Source organism: Pinus tabuliformis, chromosome 1_2, assembly GCF_031772625.1.
Source record: "Pinus tabuliformis cultivar Carrire ecotype Pingquan chromosome 1_2, CPIR1, whole genome shotgun sequence".
NCBI lineage: Eukaryota > Viridiplantae > Streptophyta > Pinopsida > Pinales > Pinaceae > Pinus > Pinus tabuliformis.
Genome location: NC_142298.1, coordinates 598,714,371 through 598,742,191, shown reverse-complemented (window position 1 = coordinate 598,742,191; position 27,821 = coordinate 598,714,371). Strand labels below are relative to the sequence as shown.

Here is a 27,821-nt window from a genome sequence, read left to right as displayed (position 1 = left end):
CTTTAGATTCCTGTTTTTGTCACAGAAACCACTACAGTTGTATCCAACAATGATCAGACACCAAATATCAATTTATTAATTGCTTACATCAAGCACAACATCCCCAAAAATGGCTCTCCTCCATGGTTTGCCCAGCGATGCCCACGACATCCCATCAACTTCTCGAGCTGTAGAAGTACTCAAAATGAATTGAAAACACTTCCATTGGTTCCAAAATGAATGACATAGTCAAGGTAGAGTTTTGTTTCATCAGAAACGGCCTCCGGCTACTCCGGTTTCGCCTACACACACTGTTGGCACCCCCTGGAACTAGGGTCAAGGAAAACTTATCTGCTGAGTTTTCGACCTCTAAAAGTGTTTAACACTTGCTGAAACCTCTTTAAATGGATTCAAAATGATGTTTTCAATCAAGAATGACCACTGTTTTGCTGCAAATGTCCTTTAGATCCCCTAGCTAACCCTGCACTGCTACTTGCAAAATCGGCAAAAATTGCCTCTAGAACTTAAATGAAGCTTTTCGGCTTTCTAATGTTCTTAATAGGCTCTACAAACCATCTAAACAGATTCAAAAGGTATGAAATATCTAAGAGTGCTTATTCATCTACCTTAAACAAAGAAACACAGTCTAATACACAACCTTCTCCTTCAAGGCCGTAATGGCTCCTTCATCTTCTTCATAGCATAAACCTTTGAAGATGATCTCTGTTAGACTTCAAACCTGCTCCATTGAGTCTATAAGGTCGAGGAGACCCAAAATAAAAATAAAAAATTGCCTCAAAAGGCCTTTCCTAGCCAAATTTATGGCACATTTACTCCAACTACCAGTTTGCCCTGAATTAACTCTAGCTAACTTTAGTTAAGTTCCAGTTAAGTCCGCCAAAATGGCTAGACCGAAAAAATTGGTGCCACTGCCAAACCTACTGCCATTCACACCTTAACTTCCATTTTGAACTGCAGTTTCGTGATCACATGGGTGGTTATTATGCCTTGGATTGCGCACCGACCGCTAACCTGTCGAATTTTGGTGGTTGGCTGCCGTGGTTAGTGGAGGTGTTTACATGGGAGACCGCCATCCTGTTGACCACCAGCATTAATTGTCGCGGGTATTATGCTCTGGTTCTGGGACCTGGGTTCTATGGAGAGGGGGCTAGCCCCCTTTTGGGCCTACCTAGAAACAGTTTCCACCTTAAAAACAAGGTTTTCGGATACCATATTAAGTTTCGATGGTTTGGTATAATGATAAGACACTACAGTGGTGGTGGGGAGGTCGTGTGTTCGACCCACAAATTTGCAACAATATTTTATATGCCATTCCATTGTCCACCTTGCGGCCACGTGGCGGCCTCTAGGCTTGCCATGTGTCACCCTTCTATTGGTTGCTCTGAATGGAATATTCTATTTCAATTTTTTTTAATAAAAAAATTCAAAATTAAAGGTTATTCAACGATTTTCAAATTCGCATAACTTTTGCATACAATGTCAGTTTTTCGAACCATTCATGGTGCTAGAATCAGGAAGACGAGACCTATCTGGTTGTTTAAGTTCCAACCCAATCTGAGAACTTTCAAATTTGATCATTTTTCGACACTTGGCCTTGAGCTCCTGATCACCATCTATATCAACAACAGTATCCCATCGATTGGCCACGATAGGTCCCAAGTGTTGTAGGTGAACCAAATCCCATAGCCTCGAGACCCCCTGATGTCAACCACAGTCGAGGTCTCTCATATTGGAACCATTGGGCTACCCACATCTGGTGTTGGCCCACTCCAGTACTGATTATATCATTACCATTAGTTAATTCACATAGCAGTTGAATGGAAAACTACGGAGGAATGGCATCCTCAAAATTTTGGAAACTCAAAGGCCATCTTCTTTTATGTTCTCATAAGTCCCCATTCCACTCGGAAAACTCCAGTCTATCATATCATTCTTGCAATTGTTTCAAACGCCCATCAAACTCTGCCGGTGAATGGAACTCAAAATAGATTGCAATTCTATCATCTTTTTGCCATTTTTTGGTTTAAACTTGATTGTGTACAAATAATAATGAAGATGTGGCCTCATTTTCTGTTGGTGACTCATCTTCTCAATGTGAAGAGCAGCTTTCATCCACCAATGTCATTCATCAGCATTAAGCATAAGCACACAGACACTGACTCAGGCAGGGAATGGACAAATATCATAAATACAGAATTTTGATTGCAAAACAACTTTCTGCCATGGATAGCCACCGACAACACCCTCTAAGAGAATTGAAAATAAAAAGAGAAGGGTGTTCGTTGCCGTCAGAAACCTTTGGTGATAAACTTAATTGTGTATGCTCAATTTCACTTGCTAGCTTCTAATCCGAAATGGAGAGCTTGAAAACATTTCATTCTGATGTGAAATTTCTGCCTTGGCCAACAGAAAGATGCTTGGATTCTTTATAATTGCCCTTGCTATTGCTATTCTCTGTTTCTGCCCCCCAGACAATTGAGTTCCCCTGTTGCCGGTGTAGGTCTCATATCCATCCCTCATGCCACAAAAACTTTAACAATGCATGGAATTTAACAAGAAATCTAGCAAGTTGCTCATATAGGGCTTATTTATTTATAAGTTGAAAGAAAAATATAATCTGCATTGAATTTAGTAAGAATATTTATAATAACCACTAGTTTTTAGGTTTAAGAAACTTGGTTAATAAAACATGAAGTTTAAGATAGGATTCATGAAGTGTCCCATGGAAATTATGTTTTGTAAGTTCAGAGAAGTTTGTGAAACAACTTATACATCATGAAAAAAGAAACAACTTATACATCATGCAAAAATAAAAAATCGTGGTTGGAAAACAAATTTTGCAATGGTTGAAAAACAAATTGAACAGTGGTCAGGGGATTTATTTCAGTCTACTTACGAAATGAAATCGTGGGCATTGGCAGCCTTTGCAGCCTCTACTATCTCAGTTTCTGTTGCGTTCTCTTTACCGTAAGCAATGTTCTCTCTGATGCTGCCTGCAAATAGAGTTGGCTCCTGCCCTACGAGGGCTATGTGCTGTCTCAGAGACCTCAAATTAAAGCTCCTGATGTCTTGCCCATCAATTAGTAAAACCCCTTTCAGGGGATCGTAGAATCTTTCTATCAGTCCAATGATGGTTGACTTGCCACATCCGCTCTTTCCCACTAATGCTATGTTGCTCTCTGCATCGATCCTGAGATAGAAATCTCTCAAGATCATGGCATTTGGGTGAGCTGGATAAACAAAATCGACATCCCTGACCTCTACAGTGCCTTGGATATTATCAGGCTTAGTTTTTCAAGGTCATCTGGGTTTATATGAGTATCTCTATCCAAAATTTCAAAGACAGATGTAACAACATCAGATCCCTTTGCCAGCTCTGAAGTCATACTCCCTCCATCTGCTATCATTTGACCGATTCTTGTGAAAACAAAGTGGTTTAATAAAATGTCATGGAAACTGATATATCCGTGAGTAATAAGCTTCCCTCCATACCAAAACTCAAGTGGCCAATAGCATATTTCAAAAAACCTAGATGTTTCCAGGGCCAATCCTGCATACCATGACTATCTATTAATCTCTCTACGTGGGCTGTAAACAGGGTATAGCAGGATCAAGTTGTAAAGCAGAATAGTGAATCACCACTGAATAACCGAGAGCTAAATCCATTGTTAGGTGGCAAGGCAGGTCGTGCACAACAGAAACATAAAACATTATTGCAGCAGGTCGTGGAAGAGCAGTGGAAGAGCAAAAAGCGGAATGCAGGAGGAGCAAAAATTGGAAAGCAGTTTTGGTGAGGGAGGAATAGTCTGAGAACATATGCTAGATGTCAATTAAACCAGATGCCAGTTGGACGCCAAATGTCAATCAGAGAATCAAAAGGTAGACGACTAAACTCATTCAAAGTAAAGCTTATCGGCCTAATTAGTCAAAATTGATGAATTCCAAATTTATTATATAGGAATTATAAATCAATATAGATTCACGAATTCTAGGACTATTATGTGTTTAGAGGGGCGAAACTCCTAGAAATTGTTCATAATTCTTTAACTTAAAAAAATTTCACCTCAAACACGTACCCTTATCTTAGATTTATATATATATATATATATATATATATATATATATATATATATATATATATATACACACTTTTTGTCCCCACAAATAAGTCCTTACTTTCATCCCTTCTCATCAAATTTGCATCAATTATTTGACGGAAACTAAACCCACACGAACTAAACTTCATAAGTGTGCTAATTTTCTATATAACTTGAGGTTAATAAAAAAATATCTTTTGTGAATAATTCTAAACAAGTAAATTCATCCAAATTTATCTTAACCTTTAGAAACATAGCAGTGAGAAAATATATATATATATATATAGTTTAAAAGTAATATATATATATATATATATATATATTTTTTTTTTTACTTTTCAACTATATACCATAACAACATTATTACACGGGCGGAGGGCGAAATTGAGCGCGACGGCTGCGGTTAGGGTTTCTGTTCACATCTCTGCGGTTCACACTGCATTCTCTTCCCGGTCACGCGCACTGACAAACCCCGGTCGCCGCTCGCCGTATACTCTTCTTTACGCTCACGGGCACGGGCTCTCCCCTGCTCCCCTGCACCGCGCCCGCCTCTTTCGCTACCGGACTGCTGCACCGACAAAGGAATCTGCCCTAACCCTAGCTCCTCTGCGGTTAACTGTTCCGAGGATTTCGCTGTTTCGAGGTTTGTCGCTATCAACATGGAGGATCAGGACGCTGTCGATTACTCCGAGGACCCGCTGGAGGGCGTCTCCATCTGGCGTACACCCTACCCTACAGCTCAAGGTATGTTCCATACTGATCTCCCGGAAAATATGGTTTCTTATTCCGATGGGCTGCCGTCTGGTCATCATCCCGTTATTCTCCCGGGCTACCCCCCCACCTGGCCGGCTTTATCCACCCCTCCTCACTCTCCGACCACCTTGGGTTTTGTGGCAGACTGCATAAACCCTAACCCTAGTTCCGCCCCTCACCACTCCTCGTTTCCCCAGTCATCCCTGGACCCTCCGCATTCCGCCCCCCCCCCTGACCGCCTCCTCATCTGCTGGAGCTCTATCGGGTAGTATCACTGGGATTTCGCCTCTCTCTGGGCCTCAATTAACCTCCAGAACCGATCCCCTGCACCCTGCACCCAGCGCTCCCCCCTCCAGGGTTTTGGCCCCGCCTCGGTAACAAACCCTCCGGCGAGATCTGGCCACAATCAGAAGCACCGTTGTTTCAAATCCAGGGCTGAGGACACCTTTCTCAGGCTCGAAGAAGATATACAGTGGGGCGAGATTATGGATTTCACAGACAGAGTCCTCGTGGGACGCATCAGAGGCAGACATTATTTGGCTAAACGACTCAAAGCCTAGGCTACGGAAGTATGGGGGCATCATCTGGTTGACATACCCTTTGTACAAACCCTTCTGAGAGGATGGTTCGCGCTTCGGTTCGCTCGTGCCGACCACACAAATTGGGTCCTATCCTCGTTTTGGCACTTCGAACATGCCCCTGTCCTTCTCAAGAGATGGACCCCCTTATTCAATCCGGCGACTGAACAGATCGGGATTGGACCGGTATGGATCAGGCTTCCCGGACTCCCCCTGCAATACTGGTTTGAGGACATATTCAGGAGAACTGGAAACGCCATTGGCGGTTTCATGGACTACGACAAGTCGTATTTACACACAGGTATGATGGCTTACGCATGCCTCCTCATCAACCTGGGCACTAGGTGCAGCCTTCTGGAGTATATCACGATACAATGGAGGGACACATCCTGGAGGCAGATCATAGATTATGAAGGAATCCCCTACAGATGTCGCAGATGCCACAAAGTAGGGCATCTGTATCGGGATTGCCCTCTCCTTCATAAAAGATCAGCACAGGACCATGGAGATACACAGGCTCGACCCCCCCCATCACCTGCTCATCCACTTACAGAGGAGCCCGGGGACGTTCAGAGACAGGCTGATAGTACTCCTCCAGAACCGCCGAGTTCCTCGACTGGGGTCCGGACTCGCGCATCAACGGCATCTGCTCCTACAGACACTGCACCGATGCGGAACGATATGTCGGGTACGTCTGTCCCATCTCCTCCTCGCATTTCATCGCCCATACATTACCATCATAGTTCTGCATCTGCACTTTTGCATCACTTACACACCGCACTCTCATCTGCCTCATCCATCGCTCCTCTATCTCCCCCTCTCACTTGCCCCATCCCCTCCCCTCCGCTGGTGTCCTCCTCTGTTTCGCCGTCTCTCCCCCATTTATCTGAAGCGCTCCCGACCCTATCCTCCCCTGCTCCCCCCCGATACTCCCTCCGGCCCAGATCCAAAGACAGAGGCCCGGACGTAGTTGGACTTGCCCTGGATACTGTACCTGCCTCTCTCAAACACACCAGGGGCAGGCCATCGCGCATATCAAAAGCTAGACATACTGCTGATGCTGAAGTCGCCATTGGACGACAGCAGACCATCTTTAGGGCCCTTAGAGCACAGACTGGCCCTGCCACCTTACCATCATGAAGATTCTATCCTATAACTGCAGAGGGTTTGCTAGTAACCCCAAAAAACTAGCCCTCAGGAGATTGCTCTCCCTAGAACAATTGGATATAATCTTTCTTCAAGAGACTCTTTGTCCGGCAGACACTCTTATTCCCATATTCAAGTCCTGGTTACCCAATTGGACCTTCTTCGCTATCGATGCTGCTGGGAGATCTGGTGGATTGGCTATCGGCATCAATAATAAATCCATGAGGCTTATCAATTCTTGGGGAGGACGTGGGTACATTGGAGTTGATGCTTATGCTAGCTCCCTGGAACTTGAACTTCGCCTCATCAATGTATACGGGCCATGCTCTGATAGGGCGAACTTCTGGAGCTCCCTTCTGGGATCAGCCCTACTGCGTGAGGATAACATCATATTGGGAGGAGACCTTAACTTCACCTTGGGATTCTGTGAAACATGGGGACATGCAGCCAGGGTGGACCCCTTTTCTGATACTATTTCTTCTCTATTGGAAGACCACCACTGGATAGACACGCCTATGGCAAAGATCCAACACACCTGGTCTAACAACCGAAGCGGAGATCAGAGCTTAGCCAGAAGACTCGACAGGTTCCTGATCAAAGAACCCCTCCACAACGGCTTCGCCCAAATCAGACAGTGGATTGGATCTGGAGGATTATCGGATCATCGGCCTATCTACCTAGAGATCTCAGACTCTCACATAAAGAAGAAGAGCCCCTTCAAGTTTAATTCATCATGGTTACAGGACCCTTCCTACGCGCAATTGGTCACTGAGTATTGGCAGAATAACCCCATCAGAGATGGTGAAAACATAATTGACGGCTTCACCAGGAAGCTAACAGGGCTCAAAAGTATATCCAAACATTGGGCCCATCAGAAGCGACTCCGGGATGACCACACATTAAGCGAGGCTGAGAGGATCATTGCTGCACATGAGGAAGATGAGGGTGGCACCTTCCCTACTCAGGAAAGTAAGGAATTATACACTTCTCTCATATCCAAACGATCTCAGATCCTGAAAGAACGAGAAGAAAGTTGGCGGCTGAGGAGCAGAGCCATATGGCTCACTGCTGGGGATGAAAACACCAAATTCTACCACAATTATGCAATGGCAGAAAGGCAATCAATACAATCTGGGAACTAAAAGATGATCAGGACCACACAGTCACGTCTCAGAGGCACCTGACAAGACTAGCTACTGATCATTCCAAAAACATATACAAGGCACCCAGGGAGATCAACATACTCGAAATCATGAGGGTGGCCGAGATTTTCCCCAGATTCGTCTTGCAAGAGGACCATATCGACCTCACTCAGGAAGTGACTATGGAGGAACTTGAAGCGACCATCAAATGGTTCAAAAAAGACAAGAGTCCAGGATCGGACGGATGGACCATTGAGTTCTATATAGCTTTCTTTGACATCCTGGTAGCTGATCTCCTGAAAGTCATCAAACACTGCAGGCTGGAGGGTAATATTTCATCGACCCTAAAATCTACATTCATCGCCCTCATCCCCAAAGCCGACCACCCTGCATCTTTCAACGACTTCCGACCTATATCCCTCTGCAACTGCCTATACAAGATTGTAGCTAAAATCATTGCCAACCGTCTGAAGCCTATCTTATCTCGTCACATTTCTTCAGAACAATTCGCTTTCCTGAGCAACCGGCAGATCCATGAAGCCATTGCCACAACTCAGGAACTCCTTCATACCCTCCACACTAAAAAACAGAAAGGTATGATATTGAAGGTGGACCTATCCAAAGCTTTTGATAGAGTCAGCTGGCTCTATATCAGATTGCTTCTTACTCACCTTGGCTTTCCTTACCTCTTTATTAAATGGGTCATGAGCTGCATTACTGATGTGCCATATAGTGTTCTCCTCAATGGGGAAGCCACACCTTTCTTCACTTCGGGAAGAGGGCTCCGACAGGGATGCCCTCTCTCCCCTCTACTCTTCCTACTTGTCATGGAGGGGCTTAGTAGGCTTATCATTGCTACCAGGGAGAGGCATCAGATAACCGGGATCAACATATCGGAAAATTTTTTCCTCACGCACCTTCTGTTTGTGGACGATATCCTCATTTTCCTCAATGGAGGCATTGGAGATGTCACAGCCCTTCACAATAATTTTCTCCTATTCCAGCAAGCCACGGGAATGATGGTAAATGATAGTAAATCCTCTATCACAGCGGTGGGCTGCTCTAGACATGAATTAGCATACGCCACTCAACGTTTTCCCTTTACCTCATCTTCCCTTGATGATGGCATAAAGTATCTGGGGTATAGACTCAAACCCCTTGGATACAGAATTGCTGACTGGGCTTGGCTGATAGCCAAGGTGGAAAAGAGACTTCAGACATGGTATCACAAATACCTTTCTCGTGCGGGTCGGCTGATCCTCATTAAAGCGGTCATTGAAGCTACGCCGGTCTACTGGATGACCCTCGCTTGGATACCTCGTGGAGTACTCAACAGGATACAGAGTATATGTTCCAGATTCCTATGGAAAGGACAGCAACCTGGTAGGATCTTTGCATGGGTGAAATGGGACTCTATAGCCATGCCAAAGCGCTGGGGTGGCTGGGGTATAAGAAGGCTTAACCACTTTGCAAATGCTTTAGCAGCCAAACTAGGATGGCAGCTACTGACCTCCGATAGCCTTTGGTCCCGTGTCGCCCAAGAAAAATACATCAGACCTACTCATCTCATGGACTGGTTCCGACAGCATCATGAACCTGGTCATAATATATCCAACATCTGGAAGGCAGTATTACGCTCCCTTCCTCTGTTGAGGGAAGGCATAACTTGGCGTATCAAGAGTGGACACAGCGTCAGGATTGGGAAGGACCCATGGGTCGGATGTGGTAATTCAAACAGACTTTCGGAAGATCTCATCCGATATTTGCACAGCAGAGGCATCACTCATATTAATCAAATTGGAGACAGTGATAACTCAAGCTTCCTACAACAGGCTTGGCTTACATCCGCGACTCTGGACATACCTGAGCAATGGCAGACTGAATGGGATAACTACACCGAAGCCCTTACCCAGGCCCACATCAGACTGACTGAGGGACCGGATGAGCTCATCTGGGCCTTCTCTAAACATGGATTGTATTCCCCCAAAATGGGATACCTGAAATTAATGGAGCCTCACATGCCCCCGAATATTCTCCCTCACTGGAAAAATCTATGGAAGCTACAAGCTGCCCCCCGCTGCCGTTTATTAATGTGGAACATTATATGGGACAAGATCCCCACCGGCAAAAATCTACTGAAAAGATCTTTTCACGGGCCTTTCAGATGCCACCTTTGCTGCAACGAAGAAGAAAGCACGGATCACCTATTCCTTCACTGCACAGTAACCAGAGAATTCTGGCACAATTTAACATCACACATTACTTTCCTCACTACATGGCAGGGAGAGAACATACAAGAGGCTTGGTGCTCTTGGATACGAGCACACACAGGGAAAGCTAACAACATGCCTCTCTTAGTATGTAGAGCCATTTGGATTGCACGGAACCATATCATATTCAACAATAAAGCTCCCCACTGGCCTACTATACTGCACCATATCATCGCAGATTACAATCTTATACCAGATGCTGCTCCCAACCCCCCACCTCGCTCCTTAAATCCCATTGCTATCGATAAGACAAAGCCCTGGGCTTTCTTCGATGGTTCCGCACAGGATGCGGGCTGTGGTGGAGGAGCTGTACTACATATAAATGAATCGCATTGCTTCAAAATTCAGATCAAATATGACAACGGCACCAACAACTTCACTGAATTATGCACCGCAAAACATATCATACATTTTGCACATCAAAAGCACTGCAGACACCTGCAACTGTTTGGAGACTCACAGATTGTTTGCAATTGGATAAATTCTGCATCTCAATGTCATGCATATTCTTTGAGACATATACTGGACGAAGCTAAAAGACTGATATCATCTTTTGAATCCTTTGCTTGTCGTCATATATACAGGGAACAGAACACAGAAGCGGACCAGCTTTCCAAAGAAGCGGCGCACAGCCATCTAGAACAATGGCTGATACAGGAGCAAATTGATGGAACTTTCCATCAATATTATCACAAGCCTTTTGACGACTTCAACAGAACGGGTCAATGATCAGACAAAAAAACAGTGCCATTTTTTGACAATTTTGACAATTAGACATATGGACTTTATTATATATTTACTAAGTTTATGCACGGCCTATAGCGGTACTCATCGAACAGAGAAATTTTTGTAAAAACTGTGGTATTAAATAGACAGATCAACTATACGACTCCCTGCGTGGAGATCCAGATCTTACAGTTTATTTTGTTTGTATATACAGACAGGTCGATGACCTCATATAAATATGCGACCAACATCTACAAAATGTAATTTCCTATTATTAATAGAAATTACGACTTTTTCCTTCTGGAAAAAAAAAAAAACATTATTACACCATTTAAGGATTTCATCATTACTTCAATTTTTTATTTTAACTTTCATTAGAGTATTTAAACATTTTTAACTAATAAATACAACTAATTTAAGTTTAAAATCAATGAGACATCATTACACTTTCCTACCCATCCTCCAACAACTTTAAAGCCAGCCCGGTTCAGTGGAGATACCCATCGGTTTTATTAAAAGCGGAACGTAAACAGAAAAACATACCCCATTCCGCGTCGGTGTTCAGGATCCCACTAGAGACGGATCTAGTTGCCTACGACCCCACTAAATACGGAATTTAGTTGCTTCTCATACAAGTTTCCAAAAATCTACCGTGATTAAATTCGGACTCCTCTGTCGGATTTCCCCCGGTTCAGTTGGAGATCCGAATCGGCAAAATAAAAAATTTAAACGTTTAGGGTAAAAATGTTTTGGTGTATTTTTCAAATAATTTTAATATTTAGTTATATTAAATTTAAATTGTAAATATTAGTGATTAAATTATTAATTGAAATTATAAATATTAAATTTTCAACTATTAATTAAAATAATCTATTTTAAATCATTTTTCTTAGTGTAAAATGTGTTAATCAATTATAAAATATAATTTTTATGAATATGAAATTATGATTTCATATTTTCGACTTTAGTAAAAAAATAAATTTTATATTAGATATCATTTTTGGGATTCAAAAATAAATTTTATAGTTAAATTTATGATATAATTGTGAAAAAAATTAAAAAATTAAAAATATTTTCGATAGAATTTGATAATAATAATTTTTTTTTCAAACAAATTAATGTCTGTTTAAACAAAAATAATGTGTTTAAAAGTGCTTTTAATTTGAATGGATTATAAATTTATTTTCAACAAAAAAATTTAACACATTAAAATTAAGTAAAATTTTAAACACCTTTACTTTTTACTAAAGCCAATACTTTTTTATAAATTAAAAAAAAAACTTTAATTTAACAGAAAAAAATTAAAAATCCTTGAGTTTTGTATAAAATGACTCAAAAGTCTTTTAATATTTCTTTTATTAAATATGTGTAAATTGTTTTTTTTTAAAACCATTTGTTATGAATATAACCAGACAACCCACATACAATAATAATAATAATACTTTTCTTTTCTAAGTTTTGTTTACTGAATTTTATTAATATTACTTTCATTCATTATTAATAGCTTGAATATTTGCTAATTTATTTATTTATTTTTAATCTCTTCACTTAATTTATTTATTTTTGTTTATTTAACCTTAACTTTATTGTTTTTCATTCTATTATTCAACGGTGGTTTTTTAGTATCCTTTAATGTAATTTTTTATTAATTTATTCTTATTTATTTAATTAATCATAACTTGAAATAAAATAAAAGAATTAAAATAATGGAACTTTTCTATTTCTTGGTCAAAATTTGTTAGGGAGAGTCATCATAGAGTTATTTGTAACCATAAAGGGTATTATTTTATTTTAATAAATATATTTTTATATAAATTTGGTCAATAATTAGTTAGGGTCGTCATCTTTTTTGAATATTTTATATTGTCGTTAGACTCTAATGGTCAAATTATCTGATCCTTCCATCAATATCACTATTTATTTGGTTGCTTAGATCTGACTCTGCATCTGGATCTAGTCCTGATGATGAACCACACTTGTTGGTTCGAAACAGGTCAACCAAACCTTCTGGATGTGATTATTAGAGAAATATTCTTAGCATTATTATTATTATGAAATCTGATATTGATATTAAAATAATTAATACTTTTGGATAAAGATAATATTAAATTTTTTATATTAAAATATATATATTCATATAGTAATATATATATTAACTCCAGATATATATGGGAGGGAAGAACAAAGACATAGAGTGAAAGAGGTGGACAAATAAAGGGACTGACAAGGGAGAGATGGAGATAAAGTGAAGGAGAGGAGAGGAGGAGTGAAGAGAGAGGAGGGTAGAGAGAGAGGGAGGGGGGAGACACAAAGATGTAGGGGGGAGACTCGAGATAAGAAGAGAGGAAGGGAGATAGTGATAGGGTTGGGGAGAGAGAGAGAGAGAGAGAGAGAGAGAGATGTGCGGGGAAGAGAGGGAGGTAGGAGAGGAAGGAGAGAGGGAGAAAGAAAGTGGAGGGAGAGAGAGATGGAGTTGGAGGGGAACATAGGGAGGGAAGAAGAAAGACAGAGAGAGAGAAAGGTGGAGAGAGAGATAGGGAGTGAGAAGGGAGAGATAGAGATAGTGTGTATATTTGGGGGTGGCATAGAGAGAAAAAAAAGGAGAGACAGAGAGAAAGGGGAGAGAGAAGAAGAAATACTCTAAGTTGCATCCTTGTACACCTTGAACCTATCAAGTGTGGAGAGGGATCAAATCTCTGGCGATGTAAACATATTTTTTTAGTGTAAAACGTGAGGCATGGTTCTCACCTCAGGAGATTTGATCCCTCTTGGCACTTGATAGGTCCGGGGTTAAGATGAATCTAGGTTGGTTTTATAGTCAAATGAGGTAAAGGTCTTATACCTACTCTCTAATTACCAAAAATTATTTCCAGCCAAGGCAGTAGGAGTATTGACGTAAGTAGATTGTCTCTTGATCATCACAAGGATTGTTCATTTCAAAATATTTCTTTACAATCAATGTAAGTGTAGATTTATCTCACATTAAAATATATAAATATCAATATCCAGACACATAAAGTAAAGGAGATCATTGTTTTGTTTGAATTAAATCAATCAAAAACTTGCCTGATTGAATGACATATAAGAGGAATCTATGTAAACTTTGAAACGGGAAGTCTAAAATCAAAACGGGAACTCTGGCCCAAAAACCCCCAAAAAAGATCAAAAACAATGCTAAAAATGAAAAGTGTGTATACTGGAACGATGATTTTATTTTTTAGGGGTCAATTTTGAACATGTTTTAAAAATGGCAGTGACTACGAAATTTACTACGAAATTTTCATGGGAAATATAGCTTCAAAATGAAAGTGATGATACTGGAACAACAAATTTTTTTTCTTAAGGTAAATTTTCAAACTTTTTAAAAATGCTAGTAAAACCAAATTTTTATGTGCCAAACAAAGTTGTTTATGAGGAAAAAAACACATTGATGTTTCTGGTAGAATATCATTTTTCTTTCCTAAGTATAAATTCAACATGTTTTCAACCATAACATGCTAGATACAAAAGAAATTGAATTTTTTTCAACTATAAAATTAAAAACCATGACATTATGAACAAATTACATCACTAAATGAATTCAAAAGTCATTATTTGTATATTGAATAAAACATATCACTAAATGAATTCAAAAGTCATTATTTATATATTGAATAAAACATACATTATATCTCTAATTTAATATTGCATTGTAGATATTTTAAACAATAAAAATTATCATAATTAAGACATATAATCCAGCAACATAAAAATGCATCATAACTTCTCATTTAACACCATATGGAAATCATTAATTTTATTTCAAGAGACGATGCATACATCAGTTATATAAATTGTCTTAAACAATTATTCAAAATCACTCATATTTTCTTGCATACCAACAAAATTCATATCTTCAGATGAGTGACTGGATGCTAATGAAGATGTTCCATATTCTTCTCTTTCATCAACTAGTGCCCCATGTGAGTCCACATGCATGCCCAACACTTCAGGTTTCAAAATTCTTCTAGATCTACGATTGGTTTTAGCAGACTCCCATCTCAACATTGTTCCTTTTGGTAGCAACCTTTTTAGAATCTCTAGCGTCTTGAAGCGAAGAGTTCCTCTCTTTGTTAAATTGAAGTCATAAACAAGTATGTCAACATCCTCCAATTTTAATATGTCTGTGCGGTGGCGATTTATGTTTGTACCCTTTCTTTTTCTCTTTCTGCCATTTTTTTTGTCAACTACCATATCTGGCTTATACACACCATTGAATGGGTGTGCATTTGTGGCATACCAATATACATCAACACTTGTAACATCCTCATTTTCTGTAAAGACCTTTATAACTTTAGCAACCCAGAATGGATAGCCATTGAGATCTCCATCTGCTAGCACTACAATCATGCAACCCTCCTTAATATCATGTACTGAACCCCTGTAAAGGTCATCCATGGCTTCACGTTGTGCACAAGATCTTTTGGAACCAATATACATCTCTCTTTTCTCTGCCTGTGAACAATTAATAATAACTTGAGATTGTTGTTGTTCAACAATGTTTATTTCCTCATGTTCATTTGACACATTTCATGGCCAAATAAATGGGTTTTTCAAAGGTATATCTTCATTTGTTGTTGTTGAAATGATATCACTTTGATTATTGAAAAATGACTCCCACCAAATTGAATCAGCAATGTCAAAGTACTCATATGTATATCTAATACATTTTTTAATTTCTTCCAGGCAATCAAAATAATTTATATCTCTATTTTGTCTGCGTGCATTCTGAACTTCACCAACTAATTGTAATAAAAATATTTTTGATGCAAATATTGGATGATCTGGAATGAACTTCAAAAATTTCAAACCTGATGATGGTACCCTTTCAGCAGTAGTTGAAAACTTCTTGCCCCATATTAGTGTTTTCCCATCAATTTTTTTGATACGAAATTGATGTTGGAAGCTAATGTCGTTAAGTTGTTCAATGCATTTCCCCTCACCATATGATCCCAGAATAAACCTTCGCATGTCAATAGTTTCTTCCAACACATCAAAAGTAGGCTCTGGCATGTATGATTTCCTAAGAGATTCAATTAGTGATGGAAAGCTCCCAACTTCCTTCCTCCTCAATATGACTGAAAAACGACTGAACATCTGATGAATATGGTCATGAGTGTGCCCAACAAGAAGGAAACCAACCTTTACCTTTTGAAAAATTATCAATTCAACAAGCATGTTTAGATATCCAAAAACAACCTAATTTTTGGTTTCATGGCAAGTGTTGTCCAATTGTAGATACAAAACTTCAGGCAGAGTACCAGACCAATGAGAAATCACATCATGAATTATGGTTATGGTCAGATTTGCATCATTATGAATATTTGGAGCTGTGAAGTACACCCTAGGCAACAATTTCCCATTGAAGACCATACAACCGACCAAGTGAAACTGAATAAAATTTTCCTCCTGTAAATTTTTGGGTGTGCGAACAAAATGTGGTAAAGGTGTTTTCTCCTGGTCCATACCATCAATTATCAAACCCAAATATTTATTTGGATTATCAAAACACCTCTTTCGATGCTTGTACAACTTCTTCCTTTCGGTTGTTTGTTGTTCGCGATGATCTTGAAGTTCTTTGACTATTAAATCTACACAACATAAAAGAAATTCATTAAGAAATATGTTTTCATAGTTGATGACTATACAATTTTAAAAGTTAAAGTTATGAATGCTTACCTCTTTCTGACCATTCACATTTGTCCCTTTTTGATTTAAGAGAAGCACATGTATTGCAAATCCCCATCCTTGTCTTCTTAGGAATATGGACATTGTTGAATTCTTTCTTCCACACTTTCACAAAATATTGATATGTAATAAACTGACCATGTCCCTCAACAAATTCTGCATATTCTTTGTATAAGTTGTAGATTTCTCTTCTTGAAAAATTATCTGGAATATGTATTGTCTCTCTATTTGTCATACACTCTCCATGGTTTGAAATTAAATCTTTCATCCATGACATTGCAGTATTTGATAATGGCCCAAACTGTCTTTTATGACGTACTTTTGAATAAAATGTGGGATCCTTTTCCAAATTTTCTTGAATTCTCGAGAGATGAAAATTCCCAATCGAATGAAACATTTTGAAAGCTTTTCTACAAATAAATAAAGTCCCAATATGATAATCATAACCCGATAATGTAGATTGCATGCACCCGACTAAATATGAATTTTGCATGCTTTTATTCATTGGCAAATATCTCTTTCTGCTTTCTAATGAAAATTTGAAATCCATATGTTTCAAGCAATCTTTTTGGCAACATTCACTTGAAATGAGAGCACTGATAGAACTTCTTCTCATCAGATATTCTGCTCTACTCCTTGTATCACTAGAACAACTTGCATTGATACGAAAAGGTCTACTCCTACTCCTCGATACAATATTTCTTGGCAACATCTCCATCATTGGATCATCATTTGTATAAGGATTTTCATCATCATTGAGAGAAATTTTATCCACACTATGATCAGCTCTGTTTCTCAAATATTGACTTGGAGGATATTCTTCATCTTCCGCTTCTTCAGTGCTATTGTCGTAGTCCTTAGAATTCGAACTGAATGGAAAATCTGACTCGATGTTTAATGGATATTCTTCCTCACGTGCATTGTCAGTGCTACTCTCATAGTCCATAGAATTAGGACTACGTCGAAAATGTGACTGTTTACTTATTGAAGATGCTACATCTTGTCCTTTGTCACTGCTACCTTTATACTCATTAGAATTAGGACTAAGTGCATCATCCTATCCTTCATCACTGCTTCTCTCATAGTCCTTAGAATTAGGACTAAGATGACACAGTGACACTCCATTCTTTTGAATTCATCATCACTCTCTTCATAACTATTGCTCTCATAGTCCGTAGAATTAGGACTATGTGGACACCATGACACTCCAATCTTTTGAAATTCATCATCCCGCTCTTCATCACTGCTGCTCTCATAGTCCTTAGAATTAGGACTAACTGGACACCATGACACTCCATACTTTTGAAATTCATCATCATGCTTTTCATCACTACTGCTCTCATAGTCCTTAGAATTAGGACTAAGTGGACACTTTGACACTCCATTCTTTTGAAATTCGTTATCACGCTCTTCATCACTACTGCTCTCATAGTCCTTAGAATTAGGACTAAGTGCACACCATGACATTCCATTATTTTGAAATTCGCCATCATGCTCTTCAAAACTGTTGCTCTCATAGTCCTCTGAATTAGGACTAAGTGGACATCGTGACACTCCATTCTTTTGAACTTCACCATCATTCTCTTCAAAACTACTGCTCTCATAGTCCTCAGAATTAGGAATAATTGGACATCATGACACTCCATTCTTTTGAACTTCACCATCATGCTCTTCATCACTGCTTCTTTCATAGTGCTTAGAAGTAGGACTAAGTGGAATTTGTGACTCTTTATTTATTTGAAATTCTCCATCCCCTCTTTCATCAGTGTCGCTCTCATAGTCCTTAGAATCAGGACTAAGTGGAAGAATTGACTTTCTATTCATAGTGGAACAATTCCCACTATATTCATCAATATGAATAGAGTTGTTACACGATGAAGATGTTGATAGTGTATAAATCGAAACTCCACTATCAGAACAATCCATCCCTTTCAAATAGAATATGTTGAATGATACAAATGGAGAGTCTCCTAAAGATATTATATACCTTAAAGAATGAAATTTTCACTCCAAAAATTTTCGCGAAAATATTTCCTTCCAAAAAGTTTGTTAGATTTATTTACCTTCATTATTTTATTCTACAATATATTGAAAAATGTAAACTAAATTATTTTATGAAATAAATAATTAAAATTAAAATTGTAAACTACAACTTCTACATTAATTATTTTAATAGTTCAAGTATATAATATTTACTAAACAATTGATTTTTTTTATTTATTTTTTTAATTTTTATAATATATTCTAAAAAAAATTAATCCCACATTCAACCCGTTGTAAAATAATTCTACAATATCCGCTTTATAATATTTTAAAACAAATTATCCTACATTCAGCCTGTTGTAAAACAATTCTACAATATTTGCTTTATAATATTTTAAAACAAATTATCCCACATTAATCGTACGGTAAAACATCTCCGTAATTTCACTTATATATTAAAATTTCATTATCACTATTATTCACATCACGTCCAGGTTTTTTGAAAATCGTTGAAAGACTCATGAATTTGTGGAGCAGCTATATCGCTATCAACAACATATTCAACGAAGAATTCTCACAATTGAAAGGTAAATTAATTTTTTTCCTTGAAAATTTTCATATTAAATTATTTTAATGAAAAAGATATTTTTTTTTAATTAATAATTTTTTTAGCCAAAATAACAATTACATCCGTCGTGATCATGGTGGGCCTGATCAAACTCAATCGCCTAATACCCATGGGTGGGTCGCCGTGGTGTCATGGGGTGGGCGGGGAGGTCGGGCGAGCGGGCGGGGTATGAGGGCATGGGGGGGGGGGGGGGGGGGGGGGGGGGGGGGGGGTAGGGGTTGTGGGGGTGGCCCAACGGCTCGCCCGCCTGTCGAGGGGTTGCGTGATTCTCAGAATTTCCAAACCCCCGCAATGAGTGGGTGAGCTGCCAAGGTGGGCATCGCAGCCCAACTCGCCCCCTACCTCCAACCCCCCCTCCCGGCACACTCACTCCCTTCACCCACACCCCGCGCCCCTACCCCCTTAACCCCCTCAACGCCACCCCCATCCCTTACCACCAACCCCCCAAACCCCTCACCCCCACATCCCCACATGATTCGCTAACCCTACCATCCCAACTTGCACCTCCCCTTTCAACTTCCACGTGCCCACGTCGCCCCTATCCCCTCACCCACACCCACTCGCCCTCCCCTTCACCCTCATCCCTCTACACCCACCCGATTGCACCCCATATCGACCGCACCACCCATGTCGCTGCCCTCCTCCTCACCTGCCCTCCCGCTCACCTCCTTCCCACCCATGTGTCGTCCCCATAACCCAACGTCGCCACCCTCTCACCCCCTCACTCACACGCCCTACCCCACGCGCCCTCCACCTCTTCCCCCTCCCATGCCCCTTCCCTCACTACCCCCTCCACCTCCCCTTCCCCCATCAACCCCCCACACTCATCCCTCCCTCAGCCCCCCTCTCTCACCTCCCCCCACCCTACCGGTGCCCTTCCCCCCTCAACCCCCCACGCTCATGCCTCCCTCAACCGCCCTCTCTCACCTCCCCCCACCCCATCGGCGCCTTCCCCCCTCTCCCCTCCTTCTCCCACCGTCCTAACCCCCTCACCCCTCCCCCTCCCCCCCCCACTGGCGCCTCCACCTCCCCTTCCCCCTCAACCCCCTGCGCCCATCCCCCAAGGACACTTCTACCTCCCTCCCCCAGAGCCCTAACCCCCTCCCTCCGCTCGGGCACCCTCCCACCTCCAGCGCCCATGCCTCCTTCACCCCCCCTCTCTCACCATCCCCCACCCCATCGACACCCCCCTCGGGCGCTCTCCCCCCTCCTGCACCCATCCCTCCCTCACCCCCCCTCTCTCACCTCCCCCCACCACACCGGCGCCCTCCGCCCTCCCTCCCACAGTGCCCCCCCCCCCAGGCGGCCCCACCCATCAGCCCTCCCCCTCCGCTCCCCCGGGGCACCCTCCCCCGTCCCCCACACACGCTCCCCCCTCCCACCAGTGACATACCCCCTCCCTCCCTCCCACGGCCCGCACACTCCCCCATCCCTCATCCTCCTCCCCGCTCCCTCCCTCCCCTGGCCTGCGCCCTTGCCCCTCCCTCATCCCCCTCCGAGGATCCATGCCCTTCCCCCTCCCTCATCCCCCTCCCCCCTCCCTCATCCTCACCACCTACTCCCCCTCCCCCCTCCCTCATCCTCGCCACCTACTCCCCCTCCCCACCCTCCTTCTCTCCCTCCCGCGGCCAACCCTCGGCTGGCGCCCGACCGGAGGCCCGCCCCCCCACCCGACCAGCAGTCTAAAAATTCTTGGAATCACCCAGCCACTGGTCAGGCGTGGGGGTGGTCGGTCACACCACCCAGTGCCCCCCCCCCCCCCTCGCCCGACCGACGGCTGGACGATTCTCAGAATCGCATCACCACCGGTCAGGTGGGGCGGTGGGCCGCCAGGTTGGCGCGACGATTCTTGGAATCGCCCGGCTGCTGATTGGGAGGGGGGTGGGCTGCTGGGGTGGCATCGGCCTTCGTAGCAAGGCAATTTCGAGAATCGCTCTATCGGTTACGCCACTGCGGTAGCCCGCCCCCCGGCAGCCCGCCCCCCCGCCCGACTGGTCGATGCCACCCCAGCGGCCTGCTGCTCCGCCTGATCGGTGGCCGGGCAATTCCCGGAATCACCTTGCCACCGGTCGGGCGGGGGAGCGGGCCGTCGAGGTGGCGCGGCCGACTGGGTGATTCCTGGAATCACCATGCTACTGGTTAGGTGGGGGGTGGGCCACCTAGGTGTCACGGCCTTGGCCGTGCCACCCCTGTGGATCGCCCCACCAGTTGGGGCTGTGCCACCCCTGCGGCGCGCCCCCCACTCAACCGATAGCCAGGCGATTTTGGGAATTGGTCGGCCGCCGGTCGGGCGGGGGGCCGGGCTGCCAGGGTGGCGAAGACCCCGACTGCACCACCCCGGCGGCCTGCCCCCCGGCCCAACCGGCAACAGGGAAATTCCAGGAATCGCCCTGTCAGTCGCGCCACCCCGACGGTCCGCCCCCTCACTCGACTGGCGGCAGGGCGATTCCCGGAATCACCTTGTCGCCATTCGGGCAAGGGGTGGGCCGCTGGGGTGGCGCAGGGCTCAGCCGCACCACCCCGGCGGCCCACCCACCCGCCTGACTTGTGGCCAGGCGATTCCCAACCGGTGGACGAGCGATTCTCGGAATTGGCCAGCCGCCGGTTGGGTGGGGGGTCGGGCCACCAGGATGGTAGAGGCCTTGGCCATGCCACCCTAGTCAGGTGGGGTGGCGGGCCGCTGGTCGGGTGTCGGTTGGGGGTGGGCCGTGGGAGGGAGAGAAGGAGGGTGGGGAGGGAGAGAAGGGGAGGGCGCGGGCTAGGGTAGTGAGGGGGGAGGGAGGGGGAAGGGGGAGGGTGCGCGCCTGGGGAAGGGGTAGGGGGTGAGGGGAGCCGGGGGATGGGGGGCGCGTGGGAAGGGGAGGTGGTGGGGGGGGTGAGCATGGGGAATGGGGGAGAGGGGCACGAGGGGGGCATGGGGGAGGGGGGTATGGGGGGTATGGGGGAGGGGGGAGGGGGAGGGAGAGGAAGGGGGGAGGGGCGCGAGGGGGGGGAGCATGGGGGATGGGAGAGAGGGGCATGGGGGGGAGGGGAGAGGGGGGCATGCGGGAGGGCGAGGGACCCAGGTGAGGGTGGGGGGGGAGAGAGGGATGCGGAGGGGGGGGGGAGCATGGTGGAGGGAGAGGGACCCGGGTGAGGGGGGGGGGACGTGGGAAGGGTAAGGGGGAGGGGGGCATTGGGGAGGGTGAAGGACCCAGGTGAGGAGGGGTGCGTGAAGGAAGGAGCGGGGGGAAGGGGGCACGAGGTGGGGGGGAGAATGGGGCAGCGAGGGACCTGGGTGGGGGGGGGCATGGGAAAGGTAAGGGCGATGAGGAGCATGGACGAGGGGGTAGCCGGGTGAGGGGGAGGGAGGGAGAGGGTGAGTGGGGGTGAGAGCGTGCGGGTGAGGGGGTGAAGGGTGAAGGGGAGGGTGGTGGAGCGTTGTCACTCACGATGGTTGTTATTCATTTTGAATTAGTGGAAAATTTTGTTATACACCTTCTGTTTACAAACAATTTTATTCACTTCTTTTATGGTTAAGTTTTCGAAGATTTTTAATGTACACGGTTCATTTTGTTTCGTGCCTAACTGAGTGATATATTTTTTATTTAAAATATCTGGTGGTATATTATAATTACTTTCGGTCAAATATTTTTTTATTTTTAATATTTTTTATTCATTACATATATTTTTTTTGTACTTATTAAAAAATCAGACATATATTAAATGAAATATTAAAATGAATTGTTTTAAATTGGAAAATATTAGATTTTTGGGTTTAGTAAATATCAAGATGTAAATATCCTTTTGAACGTAAAGTTTAAAAAATGGTTACATTATTTTTTATTCTTCTACATTTTTATTTAATATAGAATCAAGATAGATCTATGAAGGTTTCGACTAGTAAAATAATAAAATGTAAGAATTTTATTATTTTCACTACTTTCATATAATATATACATAGTTAATTTTGGAATGTTTTGTTCGTGATTTGCTTTTTCTACACTAGAATGTTAATGCATACCCTTTGAGAATGTGAGGGGGGAGGGTGAAGGAGGGGGCGTGGGCAGGTGGAAGAGTGGGCGCGGGGTGGGTGGTGTTGGTGGGCGTGGGCGAGGAGGGCATGCGAGTGAGGGGGTAGGCAGAAAAGGGGAGGGCAAGGGAGGCTGTGCAGGTGAGGAGGCAAGCAGAAAAGGGGAGGGAAAGGGAGGGCGAGGGCGGGTGGAATGTTGGGCAGGGAGGTTGGGGCTGTGGGCGAGGCTGTGTGGGGATGTCGGGTGGGTGAGGGTGCGCGAGAGTGCCTAGTGTGTGAGGGGGTAGAAGTTGTGAGGGGGTGTGGGAGGAGTCAGGTAGGTGGGGGGCGAGAGGGGTAGGAGAGAGGTGGGTTTGTGTGAGGGGGTGAGGGAGTGTGAGGGGGAACAAGAGGGGTGGGGTAGAGGCGGGTGGGTGTGAGGGAAGAGGGTCGGCGTGGGTGCGTGGGGGTGGAAGGGGGCCGAGTGTGGGTGGAGATCGGGAGGTTGGTGGGTCAAGGGGGCTAGGTGAGGATGGGGAGGTTGGGGGCCGGCCCACCCCACCCGGCCCTCCTTGCACGCTTGCCCCCACCCACCGCTCATCTGTCCACACCTACGTACCCCTCTTGCCCACACCCACCCGGCCCGCCTACCGACCCCGCCCGCCCTCACCCGCTCGACTGCCCACCCCGCCCCACTATCGCTCACCCGACCCCCGCCTACCGACCGACCTGCCCACCTGCCCGTTAGGGGTGGCTGGGCGATTCTAATAATACAGATAAAAAATTTATGATATATTTTCATTGTTAATTTAGGTTAATATGTTTTTATTATTTACTAATTTATGTGTTTCTATTTTTCAGGAAAATGGCATCAAAGAAAATTTCAATGAATCTTTCTTGACGAAAGACTCTTAAAGGTGTATCTTCAAGAAACATTGGTGGACGAACTCCACCTGAGCTCATGGCTACAAATCTTTCAAGTGCCTCAAGTGATAAGAAGATAATTTCAAACTGGAAGAATTCAAAAAAGGTGAAATTTCCATCAAGAATCTGGTATGTGAAAGAAAGAGAAAGAACAAATGTGAATATATATTTATATATTGATATACCGAATGATAATCAAATTTTTGAGGTGATGGGAAGAGTCATAGATATGTGTTCAGTACCGGACACTTAAGTTGTTTACATACTTACAAAAGCTCCAAAGTCACATGAAAGGATTAAATACCGACTGTCATATTCATTGTATGACACGAGACATGTATCTACAAAGTTGTGTAAACAAATCGTAAATGAGATGACACAAAACATCGTAAGTATTGTTATTTATATTTGTATTTTGTGTTCTTGAAAGTGTCTCGCTATATTTTTTAACTTTGTTTTTTATTGACATATGATATTTTGTTTGGTAGAATTTTGTTGAAAGTTGTTCAATTAGGTTGGGAGGCATTCATTTCATAGAGCATGATATCATGAAAGTTGTTAGCAGTTTTTAGTCAGTGTCAGAAGAAGATATGGAAAACAAGCAAAATGTAGTAATTGATGATGCTACAAAACTACATCCAAAGAATAAAAAAAAAAGGCCTCTGGTGGATAAATATAACAAAGGTAAACAAGTTACTTTTGAGGACGATGAAGTTGAAATTAACAGTGAAGCATATGTTTCCATTACTGAAGATGACATTGGAATTGAGAAGAGCCATAAAATACCAAAAGTAACAATGCCCAAGAATAAATCTTTTGGGAATGTTATGACCAAAAAAATTAAAGTCGAAGATTTTGTAGCAGTCATTACTAGCAGTCAAGAACCTAGTGAAACTTCCAAAGAAAGCAGAGAAATCATTACACCAGGAGTTGATTTAGAGGATTGCATTATCAAAACAAAACAAAATTCCATTTGAGAGAATTTGACAAAGAGAAACTTAATTGATGGTGGTCGTACATTTCAGCTTAATGTCAGGCAAACCTATAACGCAAGTGAAGGACAATGCCAATATAAACTTAGAAAGTCACATCATCTGCATGTTCACAACTTGAAGACATTGATGAGGTACAATCCATATGCTCATGTGGTTAGTTATGTGCTTCTTGTTGATCCACTTCAAGTTCCCAACAAAGTTGCATTTGATAAGTTAAAACGTTCTGAATACAATTATTATGTGCTTGGGGGGAACCATTCTGTAGAAGCTCAAAGACAATTGATGGAGGAATATCCTAATAACCCACGTTTTGAAACAGTGAAATGTATCATTTACGCTGGTTTATCAGATACAGAAGCAAGGTTAGTGTCATGGGATCATAATTCAGATAATGAATATAGGATGTCTATGACTTTCATCCAAAGAGTTAGATTTATTAATAGTGAATTTGAAGAAAGATGTGGTGGGGATAGGATAAATGTTACTGCAGATTTCCGAAAGGAATGTTGTATGGAAATAGGCTATCAAATTGAAGAGAAAACCAATTCAAAAGGTGGAAAAGGCAACAAAAATAGTGATTTATTCAGAGGTGTTGATAACATTTTCCAATTGGCATTTAGAACTGGAGATGTTTGGAAGTTGATTGATGACATTTTTAGCATGTGGGAAGACCTTGCCATTAAAAACCAGAGGGTCAAAAAGTCTAAGCCATTGATATGTAGCAATACTAAATTAGCTCCTGTAATGAAGCAGCTTTCAGAAGATATGACTATCACACCTTGGAGGGCGATGCAAGGAGTGAAAGATGAAAAAATTGTCAAAAAAATATTATCTCGTGTGAGTTCAGGGGAATTATCATTGGAGGAAATGTCTGAAGAATTTCAAAAGTAAGTTTCTTGAATTATTTTTATTTATTTCTAGATTATAATTATATTTTAAATAAAACATGTTGTTCTTGGTAGTATTTGTTATACATATCAGTATATTAAGTTTTTGTTTCTATATCTATGCAGTCACAAAGTTTACATGAAAATTCAAGAACAAATGGTTAGATTGTTGAATAAAGATAGTTGGGATGATGTTGTACACAATTATCCAGATTCAAGTTCTACATCAAAATTAAAAGCCTTTTATCTTGCATTTGAAAAGGAATCTTGATTTATACATTCATTTTTATTCACCTGTGTCCTATTTTTAATTTATAACTTACATATATATTCGTTTATTTTATAAAAGATGAGGAAGGATGATAATGGAGCGCCAGATAGTTTCAAAACCTTTATTGAAAAAATAAGCATCGAAAGACTGAGGAAGCAACGTATTAAGAATGTTCAAGTTGATCCAATTCTTAATCATTTCATTTGGAATGGACTAGACACTATTCAATATCAAGTAATACAAGGAGACTGTGAAGACATTGCTAAACTCATACCTAAAAGGGATTATGCCCTAGTCATTGCAGATATTCCCCATGGTTTCAATATTCCAAACATTGACTATGATAGTAATCCTTATACTTATCGAGCTCTTAGTAAAGTGGTTGAGGGATTTGTAGAAGTCACGTCATCACCATTATGGAGATTGTGACATTTCATTCAAACACACAATTGGAAATGATATTGTCAAGCTTCAAGGGGAAAACAAATTCAAGGATGCAGCTTACATGGTAAGACGTTTAAAATGTATATTTGATTAATGTTGAAAAATTTATTTATGTACAAGTTAATTGAACTTTTACTATTTCATGTTACAAGATAAAGTCAAATCTTCTTAACAATGAAGATCAACAATTTATAAATGATTGTGAGTTAATTCATATTGATAGTTGGGTAAAAGATGATAGCCATATGTCTATGATTTTTAATCAGGTAGACAGAAAGAGTCATAGCCAAATACTGACTTATGATGCTGTTGTGAGAAAAATAACATATGAAGACAAAGAAGCAAAAGGAGAGATAGTTAACATTTATCAAAAACCACAATTATTGATTAACTATCTTATAGACATTTTTTCAAATGAAGGAGATTGGGTTTTGGATTTATTTTCTGGTTCAGGTAAGTTTTATTATATGGAATTGAATTTCAATATGTTATTTTTTAATTAATATGTCATTGTACTAATTCAGTTCATTATTTCTTTTGTGCTTAAAAATTAGGTACAACACTAGCATGTTGCCTTCAAAAAGGAAGAAATTGCATTGCAATTGAAAAAGATCCAGTAGAGTGCAATTTCATTCAGCAAAGAATTAATTCTCTTCAATTTCTTCCAGATGCAATGCAAGAAATTGGGTTGAAGAAAGCGGACTTTAGTGAATCACGTGTGGCAAAAAAGGCAAAGGAACCCCAACCACCATTACATGGAATGTTTGGAAAGACATACATTGGGAGATTCACAGACATCAAAGATCCATTAGAAGAGGAAAATGAGCAAAACGAAACAGAAAATATTGTGGAAGAAGACAATGATGAAACTCTAGAGGACGAAGAGTTTGGATTACATGACATTGTTGATTAAATTTAAGTTATGCTTGTAAATCAAGCTTTGCAATGTTTTGACTTTGACATTTTATGAGAAGAATAAAAACTCAATTAGGGTTGTTATACGTTCAATATTTGAAATATGTGATTTTCACATTGATTTTTAAGTTAATCATTATTTTTTGAAAAAAAAATGATTATTATTATTTTTTTGACATGAAATTCATAAAAAAATCTATTATTTAACCATTTTTAGTTAAAATTATCGTATAAAAATTGTGATTTTGACATGTCAATTCTAGCAAAAAATTATCAAAACATGTATTTTTTTAGTTATATTTATGTTAAAAATGGTTATGTTTATGTCCATTGTTAAAAAATAT

General features: G+C 41.8%; 2 protein-coding genes and 1 pseudogene across 2 annotated transcripts; 2 read left to right on the top strand and 1 right to left on the bottom strand.

The window, feature by feature from the left end:
- Positions 1 to 2,337: 2,337 nt before the first annotated feature.
- Positions 2,338 to 4,758, bottom strand: LOC149207063 (putative multidrug resistance protein; annotated as a pseudogene).
- Positions 4,759 to 6,564: 1,806 nt separating this feature from the next.
- Positions 6,565 to 7,716, top strand: LOC149207062 (uncharacterized). The gene has a single exon (XM_089397911.1). The coding sequence runs from the start codon at positions 6,565 to 6,567 to the stop codon at positions 7,714 to 7,716; it is 1,152 nt and encodes a 383-aa protein (XP_089254037.1).
- A 110-nt stretch (positions 7,717 to 7,826) lies between these two features.
- On the top strand, positions 7,827 to 10,715 carry LOC149207061 (uncharacterized). The gene has a single exon (XM_089397910.1). The coding sequence runs from the start codon at positions 7,827 to 7,829 to the stop codon at positions 10,713 to 10,715; it is 2,889 nt and encodes a 962-aa protein (XP_089254036.1).
- The last annotated feature ends 17,106 nt before the right edge of the window (positions 10,716 to 27,821 follow it).